This window comes from Aspergillus nidulans, chromosome III (genome assembly GCF_000011425.1).
Source record: "Aspergillus nidulans FGSC A4 chromosome III".
NCBI classification, from domain to species: Eukaryota; Fungi; Ascomycota; class Eurotiomycetes; order Eurotiales; family Aspergillaceae; genus Aspergillus; species Aspergillus nidulans.
Genome location: NC_066259.1, coordinates 592,631 through 609,762, shown reverse-complemented (window position 1 = coordinate 609,762; position 17,132 = coordinate 592,631). Strand labels below are relative to the sequence as shown.

The 17,132-nt window shown below is 52.3% G+C and overlaps 7 protein-coding genes across 7 annotated transcripts, besides 1 other annotated feature; 1 reads left to right on the top strand and 6 right to left on the bottom strand.

Moving 5' to 3' along the window:
* Positions 1-17,132: part of a sequence feature (contig 1.84 954..621812(-1)) that runs on past both edges of the window.
* ANIA_04902 (uncharacterized protein) lies at positions 8-1,299 on the top strand (the record flags this gene model as incomplete). Its single annotated transcript, XM_657414.2, has 2 exons — positions 8-612; positions 661-1,299. The coding sequence occupies exons 1-2, from the start codon at positions 214-216 to the stop codon at positions 1,297-1,299; spliced, it is 1,038 nt and encodes a 345-aa protein (XP_662506.1). The 5' UTR covers positions 8-213.
* On the bottom strand, positions 1,496-3,121 carry dbp8 (ATP-dependent RNA helicase dbp8; the record flags this gene model as incomplete). Its single annotated transcript, XM_657415.1, has 2 exons — positions 1,496-2,555; positions 2,604-3,121. The coding sequence occupies 2 exons, from the start codon at positions 3,119-3,121 to the stop codon at positions 1,496-1,498; spliced, it is 1,578 nt and encodes a 525-aa protein (XP_662507.1).
* Positions 3,352-5,813, bottom strand: ANIA_04904 (anion exchange family protein; the record flags this gene model as incomplete). The annotated part of the gene is made up of 5 exons (XM_657416.2): positions 5,142-5,813; positions 4,934-5,082; positions 4,799-4,886; positions 4,253-4,749; positions 3,352-4,205 (listed from the first exon to the last, which is right to left on the bottom strand). The coding sequence occupies exons 1-5, from the start codon at positions 5,555-5,557 to the stop codon at positions 3,352-3,354; spliced, it is 2,004 nt and encodes a 667-aa protein (XP_662508.1). The 5' UTR covers positions 5,558-5,813.
* Positions 6,138-8,499, bottom strand: bbp (putative zinc knuckle transcription factor/splicing factor MSL5/ZFM1). Its single transcript, XM_050611575.1, has 7 exons — positions 8,319-8,499; positions 8,047-8,260; positions 7,776-7,993; positions 7,344-7,567; positions 7,188-7,296; positions 6,936-7,141; positions 6,138-6,886 (listed from the first exon to the last, which is right to left on the bottom strand). The coding sequence occupies exons 1-7, from the start codon at positions 8,461-8,463 to the stop codon at positions 6,338-6,340; spliced, it is 1,665 nt and encodes a 554-aa protein (XP_050467590.1). The 5' UTR covers positions 8,464-8,499; the 3' UTR covers positions 6,138-6,337.
* Positions 8,687-9,800, bottom strand: ANIA_04905 (protein gstA). Its single transcript, XM_657417.2, has 3 exons — positions 9,558-9,800; positions 9,456-9,509; positions 8,687-9,405 (listed from the first exon to the last, which is right to left on the bottom strand). Exons 1-3 carry the CDS (start codon positions 9,791-9,793, stop codon positions 8,787-8,789), a joined length of 909 nt encoding a protein of 302 aa, XP_662509.2. The 5' UTR covers positions 9,794-9,800; the 3' UTR covers positions 8,687-8,786.
* Positions 10,452-12,478, bottom strand: ANIA_04906 (ferric reductase family protein; the record flags this gene model as incomplete). Its single annotated transcript, XM_657418.2, has 3 exons — positions 11,669-12,478; positions 11,557-11,618; positions 10,452-11,510 (listed from the first exon to the last, which is right to left on the bottom strand). The coding sequence occupies exons 1-3, from the start codon at positions 12,327-12,329 to the stop codon at positions 10,452-10,454; spliced, it is 1,782 nt and encodes a 593-aa protein (XP_662510.1). The 5' UTR covers positions 12,330-12,478.
* On the bottom strand, positions 13,962-17,057 carry ANIA_04907 (uncharacterized protein; the record flags this gene model as incomplete). Its single annotated transcript, XM_657419.1, has 1 exon — positions 13,962-17,057. The coding sequence occupies one exon, from the start codon at positions 17,055-17,057 to the stop codon at positions 13,962-13,964; it is 3,096 nt and encodes a 1,031-aa protein (XP_662511.1).

Genomic DNA, 17,132 nt, shown 5'->3' with positions numbered 1-17,132 from the left:
TCACCACCTCGATTCCCCTTCAGCTGCCGCACGGATCCCTTTCTCCAACCGTGCATTCTCTCTATACCCGCTTAAATATCTTCTCATTCAATTTCCAGTCCACAATTGCTGCGCGAGTTTCTGCCGTTGTCCTTCCGGGAATACTTCACGCGCCTCCTCACATTGAACCGGGTTACCCTCAATTTGCATTTTCCTCCTAAGGATACATTCGTAATGTATCAATCATCCCTCCGCCAGAGTCCCGTCAAAGAAGGCCGGCGGATACTCAGCGAGAAGAACGCCAACGCGTGCCTCTCGCCCGCACGCTCGCCAGCCAAACAAACGCTCCTTAACGCCCCGTCTCCTTCACCCAAGAAACTCCTGCCGTCACCTCTATTTGCGCCTTCGTTTGTTGCCCAAAAACGCTCTACTACTGAGGTGGACGCGGAAGACGCCGGCTCTCAACTGCCAGAGTCTGGTAATGAACGGCGCGTTGATATAGGCCATGAATCCGACGCGATGAGCATAGATGTCTCTGAACAGACAAGACAGCAGGAAGGGGAACAAGGAGACATCGCAACATCGAGGACCGTCCCATCTGACCCTGAAACGCGAAAACAATTCATACAAGAGGTGCGTGCACACCCTCTATTTACAACGGCTAATACTAACAAATATTAGAAAGCAACCCTCCTCCGCAGCAGACTTCAAAACGCCATGCGGCGCGTTCGAGATCCCCAATTTGATCGCCGCCTATCAGAGCTCGAAGAACACAGTCGGAAATGCCCTCGACTCTCAGCGCCAGCTACTAAACCGCCCGGCGGAGTTGGTCTGCAACAACATCTAGAGCAGAAGTACAGGACGGAAGGAACCGGAACGAGAGTACAAGCTAAAGAAGATAAAGATGAAAATGGCGACGAGCTAATGCTATCCACACCACGAGCACAGGTGCAGAGAGAAAAGCAGGAACAAAGAGAGATAATCCAGATACCCAATGAAGACGATGAAGAAACGACACCCACGCAGAACCAGATCGTTCAACGTACAGAGGCACAAATGAATGGGAACGAGAACAGGGCGCCCTCGCCAACGCAGATGGTTCTTAGCAGCCCTACGTACAAGTCGACTGCACAGGCAGGCCAATTTGATGATGATCGGCCACTTGCGCGCGAGGCAACTGCGGCGACGTCGCCCTCTTCATCGGTGAGAGGCCAGGGGCGTGGTGATGGCGATGCGGTGGATGGATTGCTCAAGTTGATGGGGACCCCAACCACGGAGCACGGGCAAGGGCATGGGCAGACCGCGGGTGCGAGCGTATGAGTACATGTAATCTAGCTGTGAGCGTTGGGATGGATCTTGGTGTTTCGGAGTACGTATGTTGGGCCAGTGACATTGGCACTACATTGGATGATCTAGGTATAGTTGGCATGTCCGCAATGACTAGTACAGTCGATTGAGTATAGGTATAGAACGTATAATTCGCTGTCTACCTCACAATAATGGAGAATCGAAGAAACTACCTAACCTTCTTCAGCTTATTCCTCTTTCTCCCAAGCACATCCCTCCCCTCATCAATCTCAACCATAGCCTCCCTCTTCGCCGCCCCAACCTCCTTCAGCAGCGAACCCTTGGCAACCCTAGCTTCGAGATTGACCCCTTCCTCTTCATATTCTACCATTTTTCTGCCAATACGCTCCTCAATCGCAAGCACGAGCTGCACATCGCGCTGCCCCACAAGCGTTACCGCCTCACCAGTCCGCCCAGCACGCGCCGTTCGTCCAACACGATGCACATAGTCGTCCGGGTTCCTAGGGACCTCGAAATTAACAACCAAGCTGACGGAGGGAATATCGAGACCTCGAGATGCAACGTCCGTAGCGACGAGGACTCGAGCCGCGCTGGCACGGAAGCGCGCGAGGTTGGAGTTACGTTCGGATTGCGGAAGGAGGGAGTGTAGAGAGGTGACCCTGTGGCCTAATGAGCGGAGGAGGCGCTCAAGGAGGTCCGCTGATTTGGTAGTGTTTGTGAAGACAATAGCGGACTTGGTGATATTTGATTCGGTGGAGAGAAGGACATGTAGGAAGGCCTCACGGTGGGTGAGCGGGACTTGGACGTATGTTGTTCTCAGCGTGGGGGGGACGGTATCTTTAGCTTCTGTGGAGATCTCGGTGACGAAGATGGGCGGTTTCCCGGGCGTTTGGGGCATTGATTTCAGAGCGCGAACTTCAGGAGTGAGTGTTGCGGTAAAGAGGAGGGTTTGGCGTTGTGAGGGGCCCGGGAGGAAGGAGAGACAGGTTTCGACATCTGGGAGCATGCTTCCTGGCCCCGGGGAAAGAAGGCGGTCTGCTTCATCGAGGACGACCATGCGGACGCGCTTGAGGCCCGCGACTGTGTCGGTACCGGAGGTGTTGATGTGGTCTGCTAGACGACCGGGCGTGGCAACGACGACGTGGGGTCGGCCTGCGAGCTCGATTGCCTGCGAGCGCATATCTGTGCCGCCTGTGATAAGGACCGGTTTCATGCTCTGAGGGGCGGAGATCGCCTTGATCTGCTCGAAGATTTGCAGCGCAAGTTCACTACACAATTAGCTTTTTGTCCCGGTTGGTATGAGGAGGAAAACATACCGAGTCGGCGTCAAAATCACCGCAAAAATCCCAAAAGGATCTTCTGCCCACTTCTGCAGGATCGGCACCGAGAAAGCAATCGTCTTTCCGGAACCTGTTCGACTCCCACCAATACAGTCCCTCCCCTTCAAAATCTCCGGAATACAAGCCCGCTGGATAGCGGTCGGCTTGCGCACTGCCATGGTGGTCAAAGAGCCAACCAACCACGGCGCCACATTCAGGGCCTTGAATGAGTTCTCTTCGGCATTGAGCCCGATTTCAAGCGCATCCTTGATCAGGACCGGGTTCTCGTCGTCTTTCCTACTTGAGGTGGCATTCGTTGATGAGGACTTTTTCTTGATTCGTGAGAGCGACGGGAGTGGTGCGGGTGCTGCGGTGTAGGAGTCTGTTGAGGACTCGGAGAGGCGGCGGCGCTTGGGCGCGCGCATCTGATCGAGTGAGGTACTTTCGTCGGCGGAAGCATCGGATGATACTGAAATTTCTCGTGATATGGACTCTGGAGTAGACAAGGGCGCCATGTTGACTTGGCTATTTTGCTGGATGTTTCCAAATTCACCGGCAGAAAAAAAGTTGACAATTGACCGCAGTAGATATCTACACGTGACTTTTCTTATCTATGCAAACATAATGCATTGGCAGGGCCTATGCATATCATAATTATCTAATATGGATCTCACACGACTATAGGTTAGTATATGCTATATATTCACAATTTCCAGCTGCGGGATGTGCATCGTCTACGTGTCGATTAGTTTTGACTCTGATTTCCCATGTTCTTCCTTTGCCTCGCCTGGTGCTCATAAACGCCCATCTCAATATCATTTTCCGCGCCTGTATGCGTCAATCCATGCGCTTCAGGGAGCAGAACCCCTTCACCCCGGGAACTCTGAGTCATCTCCTCTTCAGGAGTATGCCCATAAACACCACCCACACTCTCCATGGTAAACGGACTGGCTGCGGGCCCATCCAGAGCCGAGAGCTCCTCTTGCGTGAACCACCGCGGTAACAAAAACGAGCGAACAGGAATCAAGACCAAAATGATAACAGGGAACCCAATAGCAGCAATCGTCTGCGTGATTGCAAATGTTCCGCCAAACCCAATGAGTTCGAGAATGACAAAGGCCCAGATGGCGCGGCGGCGTTCAAGGCCTTTGAGTGGGTCAGACCGCGGTGTGAGATCGCGGTCTTGTGCGAGGAAGATGAGTTTCTGTGTGATGCCATTGGCTTGGAGGGCTTGGACGCCCATGACGAAGAAAAGACCGGCCATGACGCCTTGAGGGATAAGATGAAGGACTATTAAAAGCGGACCAGTCATGGTGCCTAGCGTTAGGAGGCCCTGCGCGAGGTTGCTGACCCGTTGCTCAACAACGTGGTCGGTTACGCGAATAGTTTTGCCCTTATTTGTGTCTTCTTCGTCTGCTACGTTGCGCGTGACGCAGAGGGCGGCAGTGTGGAACGGTGCTTGTGGGATAAGGCCGTTCGGGAATGGGATGCCTAGGATTCCTGCAACGAACGTGGTCAGGCCTAGCAGCCAGAGATCCCAGTGAAAGCCTGCTGGTTTTCGGAGAGGGAACTCTGTTCCCTGCGCGATGAGTGATGACACTGCGCTGGTTAGCTTGAATCTCCAAAAAAGGAGCAAGTGGACTTACCATTATGATCAAAGTAGAAGAGAATGGTAAGAAGCAAGGCAAACGGAATGGCAAGGAAGATATCCGCGACATCCAAATTCCAGAAATGTACCAACCAGCCACGATCAGCTGTGGGGAAGAATGCCTTGGAGGTAGGCAGAGTCGCAACCTCGACGTTCCTCATGTGGCCGATATGGACAAAGCCAGTAAAAAAAACAATTGTCAATGGCGTGCCATAGTCCTCCAAGAACTTCCGCACATATCTCTGGAACAGGCTGCTGTTACCGAGCTCTCCACAAATCCACGCGGCCATGAGAACCAGCAGAGCTACCATGATACTCAGATACGCGGACGCCTCCCCGGCGAATCCCCACTGCCTCGTGAGGACCTGGATCCCTTTCTGGAGGTAGATGAACGCAACGTAGAATCCAAAGATGTCGCACGAGAAGCGAGTCACGTAGGTCAGGGCGTTGCAGGCATTCATTATAGCGAGTATCCAGTGCATAATAAGCGACCATCTGAATATATCAGTGCACGAGCTTGACGATAATAAAGGAGGTAACTTACATCCCAATCCAGCACATGAACTCCATGTACGGAGTTCCACGAGGCGCGATAATGTCATAGACAGTATAATTGAAGACAGTAATTGGACCTAATTGTATTAGCGACGATCCACATAATTACGTCTAGTAGACTCACCAGTAACCCCAACAATGACCAAAGGTTGAGCCGCAAAAAGCGAAAAGACAAAGGAGCCCAAGACTGAGGCGAGGAGAACCTCATTGACACCATAACTCTGATGCGTCTTCTCAAACATATCAAGTGAAAACGCCAGGGCCGGCAGGATACTGTACCAATCAGCACTTTTCTTGTCCAGGATGGGCGATGGGCAAGTAACGGGCCATACTTGGCAAAATACATATAAACAGTAGCAGGAACGACGCGATAGTCCCATGCATCAGCCCAATCACTCCAATAATACGGAGCCCTGCGCTTCACATCATCAATCATGCCGCGGAAGAGGCGAATCCGCCACCACTTTGGCTCTGCGTTGGAACTTTCATGCTCATGCGCGCGTGGGGTCTGTCCTCCCGCGACATAAGCAGAGCTTTCAGCCTCGGTACGCGCTCTCCCAGTCCCAGTTGCTGTACCCGCAGTGCCCGACGGCCGGCGAGACTGAGAGAAGAGTTTCGACGGCGACCGCCAGGATCGCTGCTGGGAATTGGAGTGCGGAGATGCCGGTGGAGAGGACGAAGAGTGGAAATTGGACCCTGGAAAGTGTAGAGAGCCGTGGGACGAGGACGTCCTGCTTGGGGGTTCCATGTTGACGCTGCGGTAGTTCGAGTTGTACAGAGTACAGCTGTGGTTGGATGTGTAACTCAGTATTTGTAGTATGCGCGGCTTCTAGAATGATTTGCGGAGTTATAATGGAATGGCTAACCGAGGAGTGCTCGACAGGAGCACTAATTGTTGAGCAAAACAAGGGTTCAAGGAGTTTGGGGGGGGAGGGGGGAGAAATAGGAACAGAGGGCCCATTAAATAAGGTATAAGATATTTAGTACATTAAAAACAAAGAATTCCTCCACTGTAGGGGACTGAACGGGGAGAGGCAATATGGAGAACGCAAGTAGGAAGTATGATGGAGGCCTGAGGCATGGTTATACTCCACCGTCAGACGGGATTTACTACTGGCTGGCGTCATTATTTGGATTGCTCGAATCTTAATGGACAATGAATACACACGCCGATTATTCCCTGCAGCGTGAGAGGTGAGGCATTTACTATTCGGTATGTCAGACAAGCAAAACCTGCAAAACCTGGGCATGCTGATAATATCAGCTGCGATTGGCAAGGGCCAAGCGGATACTGCAGTTTATCTACTAGGACATATTGAAAACGAAACGTAATCACGGAAACAGTTTGATTCGGTTAGTACTAAATGTTAGTAAAACACAAGCCATAAAGATACCAGATTCGACTTAAAGAGAAGAAACCTCCTGATAAAAGAAAAGAGAATTTTCCTTCCCTTTGGAACTAGACCTTGCTCCCTCACCGTTTAGCAGCAACCAAAATTTAACTACCAGCATAACGAAACAATTTTGTTCAAGCAGGTGGTGGGGGAGGCGGGGGCTGGTCGCTTGGAGGCGGAGGGGGTGGTCCCTCGCCAGGAGGAGGCGGCGGTGGACTGCCACTGGCGCCGTAGTACATCGAAGACATGCCTGGTGGGGGAGGAGGAGCACCCAGGCCAGGAGGAGCAGGAGGAGCGCCCATACCAGGTGCAGGCGGAGGATACGCAGGATAGCCATATCCATAAGCAGCCTGTCCAGGTGGAGGGGGAGCCGCCTGTTGCCAAGGAGCAGCTGTCCCAGCCCCTGGGGGAGCGCCATAAGCGCCCGCACCATAACCATAGTCGTTGCCACCACGGCCCTGAGTGGCCCATGGTGCAGCACCGCCATTGTCGCGGGATCCGTAATCGTCACGGCGGTTGTCACGGCCACCCCGTTGCTGCCAGGGAGCCACGTCGCTTGGAGGGGGAGCGCGTTGCCAGGGCTTGTAATCGCGGTCGTCGTAACCGTCAGGACCGGCCTCGATACGACGGACTGGTTGGCCATCCGGACCAGGAGCGCCGCCAGACAATTCTTGCATAAGTTGCTAGAAGACATTAATAAGAGTTCAACGGAAAGTATGCGAGTAAACTTACCTCCATTTCTCGGTCAACAGCATCACCACCGCCGATGGCTCTGCGGCCCGGATTGAAACCTCCAGCGTTGCGCCAATCGCTGCCCCTCTGGCGGTCAGGACAGTCACGAGCCATGTGCCCAGCATTGCCACAGACACGACAGATGATGTTGGCGGTGAAATTACGCTGTTCAGGACAGTCGTATTTGCGATGACCAATTTGACCGCCTATTTAAATTAGCAAACATTCAAGAAGAATGAAGGTTGTGCTCACAGTTCTGGCAAGCCTGGTTCTCATCGTCACGAAGTGTACCGTTAAGCGCAGCCAGCTCGCGAAGTTGGTTCCTCTTGAGCTCGTTTTGTCCTTCAGGGATAGAGGCAGCCTGCTTATGGTTAGATATATCATCCAGCATAGCATGAGGATGCTTACCGTTTCGATAACATTGTGCACCAGCTTCTTTGCTTTGTTAACCTTCTCTTCGGTGTCTGCCATAATCAAACAATGAAGGTCTTCTTCCTGGTTGCTAGCGTGAGCAGCGTCAGATCGGCCTTTTCCTTCCTTGACGGAGCCTTTGCCACGGATAGCGATTTTTGCACCGGACTCGGTCTCCATCTTCTTCAAAGTGTTTCCACGAGGACCTATGAGTAAGCCAACTGTAAAAGGTAGCAAGAGCTAAGTGTTAGTTCGGTTTGTTTTCTTCTGTATTTTGATGATGAGAGCAACATTAAGCAGCAAAGCAAGGGTTAGCAAGAAGCGAGCCGAAAAAGCACCGCTGAAGAGCAGCGATGTCTTGATCGTGAGCCCGACTCGAGCAAAGAGTGGGTGCAAAACGGTTAGGAGTTAGAGGGTTAGTTATCATACTGAAGTTAATCTCTGGATAGTCATTGACTGGCACATAGACCTTCTCCTGGGTCTTAGTAGGGCGCCTATAGTCAGAGGGCGGGTGATAGTTAGGAATGGTCTTGATCGCCTTTTCCACGAGTTTATGACGCTCATCCTCGAGGCGCTTGCGGTAGCGGTATTCCCTAGTGTTTACACGTCTTCCAAAGTTATCGTACTGCGGTGGGGGAGACGGGGACCTATCGAATCAAAATCAGTATCAGTATAACAATGTTAGAGAGAAGAAACTGACCTGTCGCCATCCGCGGGGACTACATCGTTAATCCTCAGCTTCTGGCTGATCTCTTCAATACGCAGGTGAAGAGTGTACGCCTCAAGCTGCTCAGTAGTGAAGTTGGCCATGATCATGGTGGGCAAGCCCATCAGACCAGCGGCCTTGTTCTCCTGAGCATCACCCCAGCGGTTACGCTTCTTGCGTCGCTTCACTCCGTCCGCAGGAGGATCAGCTGCGAAGAGATTGTTAAAGCGGCTCAAAATTGTGAGGGAGTAAAAAGGGGCCCATACCTCGAACAGGACTTCTACCACGCTGGTCCCCGGGAGCGGAGGCAGGTGTCGCGGTGCGACTGTCTTCCTCCTCACCACCACCAAACCGCCTCTTGCCCAGGGGAATATTGTTGGACCCCGTGATGCCTTGATTGCGCCACGACATATTCCTTTGTCTGGGTGAATACTGAAACAGAACCTGTTTGATAATTGTAGACAAAAAGTGACGGTAAGTCAAGAGAAAGGTCGGCGGAAGTGGCAAGACACGGTCACGTGAGAATGATTGACGAGGACTGCCTGAGTCAGCATGTATGCTCGGGCAGACTATGGTAGCGCTAAGGCGGAGATTGAGTGGAGGATATAATCTACAAAAAGTCCAGGAAAGTCCATAATATCTTAGAATCTGCTTAATATTTCGAGCTCAACTGACTGCAATTTGGTTGACATCAGCATACAGGCCCAAACTCAAACATATATATGGCACACCAACTATTTCGCCGCATCATTCTTCATCCCCTCCTGCACCCATGCCCTCCCCTGCGCCGCGATCTCCTCTGCCTTCTTCTTATCCTTCAACAAATCCTTAATCGTATGCGGACTAGGCACATGCCTTCCCTTCTCAACGCCTTCTCTAGCAGCCAATCTCTCCTCCCAAGCCTTAAGATGCGGGAATTCGTCGATATCAACCCCGGCCCATCCCGCTGCAGCAACCCAACCCCAGTGCGAGATGTCCGCGATAGTGATATGATCGCCGACAAGGTACCCCGATTTTGAGTTTGCTAAATGCTTATCGAGCACGCCGTACAGGCGTCGGGTCTCGTTTACGTATCGGTTCACCCCGTACTCAATGCGCTCCGGCGCGTACCGCGAGAAGTGGTTCGCCTGCCCTTGCATGGGTCCTACGCCGGCGTTCTGGAAATACAGCCAGCTGATTGTCTCGTAGTACTCCCGGGTGCCACGAGGGTAGGAGATCTTGTAGTCTTTATCATATTGCTCAGCGAGGTAGGTAAGGATACTACCGGACTCGAAAAGACGGATTTTCTGCCCGTCGGTAAAAGTGTCCGTCAGGGCGGGGATGCGGCCGTTGGGGTTTATTTCGAGGAACCAGCTGTTGCAATTTAGTTCTGAGGTATGTTGTAGATAGGAAGTGAGTTATACGGCTCCTTCTGGACGTTCTTGCTGATGTCGATCTTCTCGACTTTGTAGGGGATGCTGTGGCAAGTTAACGTTGGCTATAGATATAACGGTAAGTTGACATACCCCAATTCCTCTAAAGCAATGGAGATTTTAATCCCATTGGGGGTCTGGGCTGTGTACAACGTGATATCCGGCCTAGACATGACGGGTGAAGTAGTAGAAAAGAGCCGATTGTAGGGACGAGATGAAGCTGAGTTTAATAGTTGAGAATGTTTAAGAGGAATGCGGAGATTGGAATTGAAGCTGAACTGGGAGAAGCAGCCTTTAAGTAGCCTAAGAGCAGGCGTTACCCCGCTCATTATCTACACAAATCCAATACTCTATTATTAATGAAGGTGGTGCAAGTCATTTTGCCTGGCCGGAGATCCGGCATTTGTACTCTGTACTCTGTTCGGATCGGATGCGATGATGCCATCAGTCCCTCGACATCCGGAGACCCCACAAGAGCTGATTTCTAAGCTTCGGTAATGAGCTTCGTGTTCACCAACTAACACTGGTATCTTGACAATTAGCGATGAATGATTGACGAATAAAATAATCTACATAAGGGCTTTTCTAACAGCGGTAACAGAATACTGTCATCTTTGGCAGTCTTTCCCTCGCTCTATCCAATCGGTTTAAACCGTCTTCCTCAGAGCTCCAGCCTTCTATAGGGCTCTTTACTCTGTGCCCGCGGCCTTAAGTGGAATCATCTAATTGCGGGGCGCTGCAGAAAGTGGCGTAAAGTAGGACAGAAGCCATGACAAGGCTAGAATTGAAATATCTACAACGAAAGTGTAATGTGTCGACACTAACCTACCCAAGCTGTCTGCTAGATGAGCCCTAAGCGCCTGAGAAACCAGCATTTTCACTAGCAACCCGAAAAGCTTGATCGCTTGATCTGAAAGCCTCATATTCTGGCCATCCGTAAGATTCTTTACATCAACCACTCTCACCCCGCAGGCTTGGTTAAGCAGACTACCACGTGAAACTCTCCTCAACAAAATCAATTTGCGTCCGATCCTGTCGAGTCCGGCAGGCACGGCGAACATCGTCACTCAAACTGCCATTACCGCAGACCAGCACACCCATAGCCCCGACCTGATTCTCAACCTCCATCCCAATAAGTGTGTCGATGTTCGGTCGTCCCGGGAACATCTGCACGGTGGAACTGGGGCTCTGGATTTCTTTAGTATTACGCGGCCGCGTGATGAACAGCTGAATCCGCAGGACCTCGCGGCGGCGGTTCATGGCCAGAATGCTGGTCATCCAGGGTCGGATCCACTCCAAGTGCTCAGGAGACTGAATAATCCAAACAAGAGTGACGCGGCGTGCAGCCACAGTTCCCTCCGCGTATCCCTTGACGAGATGGCGGCAGAATGGCACCAAGTGCGTGATGCCGACACCTCCAGCGAACAAAATAACCGACCCGTACGAGTCCATGGAGTGAATGCTGCCATATGGCCCTTCCGCAAAAGCTGTAAGAGAGACCTTGCAATCGACGGCGCTCACAGCGCGCTGGAAGAGCTTGTCGGTGAATCCAGTCCGGCGGCGAACCAGCAGAGAGATGGTTGTTTTTTGAGGGCCATAAACATCCCGACTGCTTACAGGGAGGCTCTTCTCGTCGCCCATGACGTCCTCCGCATCACTCCATCCAATTGAGAAGGGGTGGGACGTCCACCAGCCAATTGCGGGAATATACAGATACATATGCTGACCGGGTTCAAAGGCCCATGGGCGCGACAGCTTTAGGGTGATTCTCATGGCGTCACCGGGCAGGGCCTCCACCACGGCAGTTGTAGCACGCCCTCCGACGTTGCGGTACACTATGATCACAAGACGTGCAAATCTTTCCAACGCCCAGAGGATGATTGCCGCGAGGAGGAAATTCTGCGCATTTCGTCCGTCCAAATGAATCCAGAGGTAAGCAAATGCGAGCACCGCAAAGGCAATGTGGAGGTGGAGGAATGTCTCATAAAACGCGTGACGGACCGCCGAAGGAGAATGCACCAAGAGCGCAACAAAGGCACAGGTTCCCTGAGAATGTCAATAAGGCTCCAGAGACAAAGAGGGGTCAGCTTACAATCAACCCGCTCTGGATGAATGTACTATGGGCAAAGGACTGTGAGATCGCCTCCCAGCCCACTATCAGGTATCAGCAATGTACTGAGAGAATCACTGGAGCTAAGACATACTTGATTGAGCCTTGGGGATCAGCCAGGCAAAAGTATGGGCAAGAGCCTCACAAACTACGATCCTAGCCAGCCAGCGGTGGATCAGGTTGTAGGTGTCGTAAGGCACCTGGAGCAGCGTGATGAGCGGATTGTTTCTGCCGGCCAGAAGAACGAGCGGGATAAGATTGACAGTCGCCATCACACCCGTTCGGCTGAGAATGACGCCCGCCACAGAGTCCGGCTCCGACTTGTAGGGCACAGTGACGCAGCAGAGGGTGATATTCATGGCGATAATGCCGACAATGATGAAAGTGTGGAACCGGCTGGGCAGAGTACCCATATTGACAGCCCGGGAGAGCTGGAACTCCCTGTTGTGCCGGTTACGGAAGAGCGGAGCATAGACAATATGCTTCTTGATTTTGGCGAGAGTTGGGTGTGCCGGTACAAAGTAGTTCTGGCGTTCATTGCTGAAACTTGCCAGCCGCCGCATATGGGCGGCGATGCGGAACCACATCTTCCACATATACATGCATGCTGCGAAACAGCCAAGAGCCAGCAAAGAGTACCGGGCGAGGTCGTCGTTGAGAGCGGCCCAGAATGGGTTCTCATCGCCATGACGCCGCTCAAGATCTGCTGCTAAAGAGTGTCCAACCAGGGACATGAAAAGAAGTGTAGAAGCCATGGTTGTAAATCGAGATAGAGAAAGCGAGCTTGTATACCGAAAGACCGACAAAGAACGAGGATATGGAGGACGAGACCAGCTCTGAACAATGGAATATCCTCAATGAGCGTATCAAACCCAACAGAATTGTTTCGCTGTCACCGTAGCTGTCACAACGATCTTGAAAGAGCGAACGACCGGGAGATGCTAGAAAGGGATGACAATGGGGTTGTGAGTGGGTTGTGAGTGGGCTGAATGTGTTGTTCACAAAGAAACCCAGATCATTGACCAAAATCCCCAGAATCCAGCGACCTAATGATTGTCTAAAAGAGCGAAAGTAGTTGTAGACCTGAAGGGTTGTCTCCTTTCTTCTTTCTGGTCGATCTCTTCTTTCTAAGGTTTTCTCTATTGAATCTCCCGAGTAGCGATCGTCGGCGTTGACGGGCAACAAAAAGAATGTGGGCAAAGGGGCAGCAGTGAACCAGTCACTCAAAGCTGGAGAATTGAACTTGACAACCAGGCGCTGAGGTGAAAAAAAGAAAAAGAGAAGGAGGTCGAAGAAGCCAAGCTGCAAGCTGCCAGTGATAGATTGCATATAATAAAGTGACCGAGCGACGTCTCAGCGGCAACGTCTCTCCATACAGAGTACTGGGCCCTGTTTGACCACTCGATCCACTGGTCCAGGCGCCAGTCGCGGAGACCCACGACATGGTGCGACTTCCCAGCAATCTACTCTAGAATACTTCGAATACCAGAGCCATCTGGTTGGTAGGGAAATCCGTCCAGATCAACTCTGGAGTACCGGCTAGAAACAAATCATGGCCGCGATCGGAATCTGGGCCAACAAGGGAGACGAGTCGAGTGGACTGTGGCTGAAAGGGTGAAACAGCCTGCGGAGTCGCGGGCCACTCGGGGCGGCCGACCCAGACTATGCCTGACGGGAAGCTGTTGAAGACTTGACAGATCCTGCGACTGAATTCTTGTAGGTTTCAGGTTCCAATTCACACTGTCGTAGTCACACCTCCATATGATGTTGTTATCGCTAGAATCACTAGACGCTGGCACTTTGGCCCATCTTGAAGGCTAGTGTTATGGACCAAAGGCAGGATACCAGTCCTATATTTTACGGGGTAAGGTTTTACCATAAAACAACCGGCCCAGTCAGGCTCATCTACTGCCAACACCGGACTGGGACTCGGCTCCAGCAATAGAAGTACATATTAATATATCGACTGGGAATTATATTAAGTATGGGTCGCCAGCAGTCAAGGGAGTCGAGCTGTCAAGGATTCTTTGGACAAAAAAATATGTGGCGGGTTGACTGCACTGGAGAACTCAAACAGCCTACTGCGTGTGACATGCGAGTTCCATCTGCGCCGCCACATTTTATTGGAAAGGGATAGCGGAGCGTGACGGCGTGACCAAGAGATAATCATCTCTGAAGTTGAAGTTCGCCCCGGTTGGGCAGGATCCGTAGAATCTTGACCAGCAGATAAGGACTCGTAGACTATGGAAATTAAACAAAATCAACCAGAAAACATAAATGAATGCCCAGGGTATCACGCTGAACCAGACCAAATCCTTCCAAGACTCCTTAACCCAAGCACTTAACTGAAATCCAAGCGCAAACAAATGAAAACACGGGCCAAGCGCCTAGAGAAAACTAAGCTCATCGTCGCTGTCGTCTTCCGGACCCGGGATGACAGTTTCGAGACTTCTTCGCGTAACTCGCGCTGGAACTGATTGCCTTCTCCGAGGGAGCCTGGGACTCAGCCTGGGAGTAATAGATGAATGACGGGTGCGTCGCTTAACTGGTTGCATAGGATGTTTAGATGCCGCTGCGCAATTTGACGACGGACTCTTATTGACTATGACAACCTCCAGAGTTGGGACTGGAACCATGCGAGTGTTTCTTGTCGTGGCATCCCCCTGACCCACCGGATTCTTCTGCAGCACGTCCCTGAGCCCAGTGTTTGTCTGGGCGGCTGCTGGAACATGCGTTGCTCCAGATGAAGGCTGATATGAAGAACAGTCGGGATCGTTGGTTGGGTTATCGCCTTTACTGACCACTCGCTCCGATGACCGCGTGTGGTAGGTTTTCTTGAACGGCCAGGACCTAGAATCTCGATCCACACATGGCCGCTTTCTCGAGACGGATGCCGGCGATGACGCAACACTAGAGGTGTCCTCCAGGCACGACTTCGCAGGTAAACTATTCGCCGGGCTCGCAATAAGCCGGGGCCGTCCTCTTCTTCTCCTTTGTCCAGTGTTAAGTACCTGTGGTTTCTCAAAGGACATGGACGATATCTCAGTTGAGACGCCCTCCTCCGAACACGTTGAACTCGCGCGGGAGGTACTTGCTGTGCGTGATACGATCCGAGGCCGCCCCCTCCTTCTCGCCTGTGGCTTCTCGGCATAAGCGGTAACAGGTGTCTGCGGTTCAGGTGACGGCGCAGACGATGTAACACTTGAAACGCTTTCTTCTGAACAAATCGAGCTCGCGGATGAACTGCTCGTTGAACAAGCAACCATTCGTGGGCGCCGGTGTTTCTTGAGTTGAGCTTTCCCCGCTACCGCTGTAGTGACGGCGCGGGGCCTGGCCGCCGGCGTCCTTGCCACCCACTCGCCAATGGTATCCTCCCACCGATATAGACTAGTGATTGAGTGGGAGTTGGAGGGCGACCGTTGAGAGGTTTCGCCTTGTTGAGATGAAGCGACGATCTCTTGAACTTCGACGGCCCAGGTGTGATCATCTGTGTCAAGGGTCCTCTCTGCGAGCTCCATCGCGGTCTCTGCAGCGACTTTGCCTAGCAGCAAAGCGACCCCTGTAGTGCTGGTCAACTGAGCAAGCTGCGAGACCCGGGCTCGGATTTGGTATGGCGTACGGACAGGGCCCTGATCCTGCGTGTGGCCAAAGTGGTGAAACACCTGCGATACAAGCCTTGCAAGTTCTCTGACTACATCTTGTCGGGAAGCTGATGCCTTGAAGAATGACTCGATATTGCGCCTTGAACCGGAGTCGCAGTGGTAGATGACTTCGGGCGTTCCGCTCTGGCCGCATTGGAGAGTGCAGTCTGCCAACAGGACATAGCCGCACCGCAGAGGACGGAATGCAGCTTGCTCCAACTCCAGGATGATTGTCTCATTCCCAACTGCTCGCTGAACGGTAAAAGCTAGGTCACCAACCATCTCTCGCGCTTTCAGCCCGGCGGATCTCGCGACAGCATCTACCGCTTGAGACCGTGCAATGCATATTCCACAAAGAGCTGCGAGAAGGCTGGAGACGAGATTGCTAAGAGCGTCTTGGACTGGAATAGGGCACAGGCTTTGGTCATTCGACAAATTTGAGGTCGTCGTTGATGCTCGAGTTTCTCGAGGACGCACCGGCCGGAGCGCTTGGCCACGGTGATTTGCCAGGGGAGGCATCTTTGGGCTTGCTGACGAGTAAATGCCGGCCGATGAGAGAATCACGGCTTCAATCAATCGTCTCGCAGCTGCGTAGCCACGGTCCTCCGTTGACACCGACCTGATCGCTTTATCCACGCATTTCTTCCATAGCGTAGTGACCATCCACTCGGGCGGAACTGCTCCACGGGTTAGAAGTTTTGTAAGTTCTTCAAATACGTATACATGCCGAGCTGGATGTCGCAGATAATAGCTTCCCAGTAATTGGATAGGGTCTCGCTGGCCGGATGGTCGTGGCGGATCTAATGCTGAGGGGTGCTGGTAGGTATCAACATTCGCGAGCAGTTTTGTTTCTAAGGACTCGAAAGCATCAAGCTCCTGATGTTTTAAACATTCCTCAAGCAACCGACAAGCCGCTAGTGACGTTATCCATTTGTTCTGTATCATGCACGATACCAGGTAGATCCCTTGAGCACGCACAGCTTCTCGTAGCGGTTGCCACCCATCTCCACCGGGTGCATATACAGCCTCCAACTCGGTGAAATAGGCGTCGCACATATCTATATCACAGCCCTCCTCCAGTTCATCCTGTATCCGCTGTTCTTCAGCAATGAAATCCGGAAGTCGCCGCACGGCTGTTGATAATAACGATCGAGCTCCTCCGCGGTCGAACGCAACCCGAGTGTTCCCCAAAAACTTCAGAAAGATGCGATCCAATAGATGTGCAATATCCACAAGCCTGGGGTCACCAGATTGATCCAAGATTTCCTTCCAGGACCCTTGATACGGCCGAAAAACAGCTTTATGCGTCCTTCCACTCCTCCGATGCTCTGTTGACCCTCCGCCGCTGCTTTCCGATAGACGGTTCTGGAAAAGCTGCATCTTTAGAGAAGGTGAAGTCTCTGTCAGGGGACTACCGCGAAGCTTCCCCGTTATCAAAGGCGTTGCGATCTCTATTGCCCCAGGGAGAGTCTTCGGCGCCTCAGGACTTCGTATCAACAATCGACTGCGTCTCCGCGGCCCTAATCCAGCTCCGCGCCCGCGGCTTGAATAATTATGTCTTATCCTCCTTTTGTCCATGGATTTTCCTGGTATCCACGCGGGATCGTTCAGCTCATCGTCATCGTCGGAGTGATTGAGTCCGCGCTCGGTACTCTTCGTTCTTCTCGGGGGACGCGTCCGTTGTTCGGTATCGGGCGCGGGCGCGGCGCCGATCTTCTCCCTTGTCTTGGAAGTCAACACACTGGTAACAATCTCATGATGCTTTTCTAATCGATGATATATGGACGCCAAAGGGCGCAGCATTCGATTCGCCCATTTCGCCGTCGGCCGGACGTCTTCCATGTTGCGCCGGCTATTTTAGTCTAGTCGAGGGCTTCGTTCGGTAGGATCTTCGCGCGATAACATCGGATACCATAT

Bases quoted from the DNA above. Each gene is read 5' to 3' on its own strand.
- ANIA_04905 (XM_657417.2), bottom strand. From the start codon at position 9,793: ATGAGCGGGGTAACGCCTGCTCTTAGGCTACTTAAAGGCTGCTTCTCC. The intron at 9,510-9,557 runs GTATGTCAACTT...AACTTGCCACAG, and splicing joins ATTGCTTTAGAGGAATTGGG to CATCCCCTACAAAGTCGAGA. The intron at 9,406-9,455 runs GTATAACTCACT...AAATTGCAACAG, and splicing joins AAGAACGTCCAGAAGGAGCC to CTGGTTCCTCGAAATAAACC.
- bbp (XM_050611575.1), bottom strand. From the start codon at position 8,463: ATGTCGTGGCGCAATCAAGGCATCACGGGGTCCAACAATATTCCCCTG. The intron at 7,568-7,775 runs GTATGATAACTA...TACCTTTTACAG, and splicing joins CTATCCAGAGATTAACTTCA to TTGGCTTACTCATAGGTCCT. The intron at 7,142-7,187 runs GTGAGCACAACC...TAATTTAAATAG, and splicing joins GAACCAGGCTTGCCAGAACT to GCGGTCAAATTGGTCATCGC.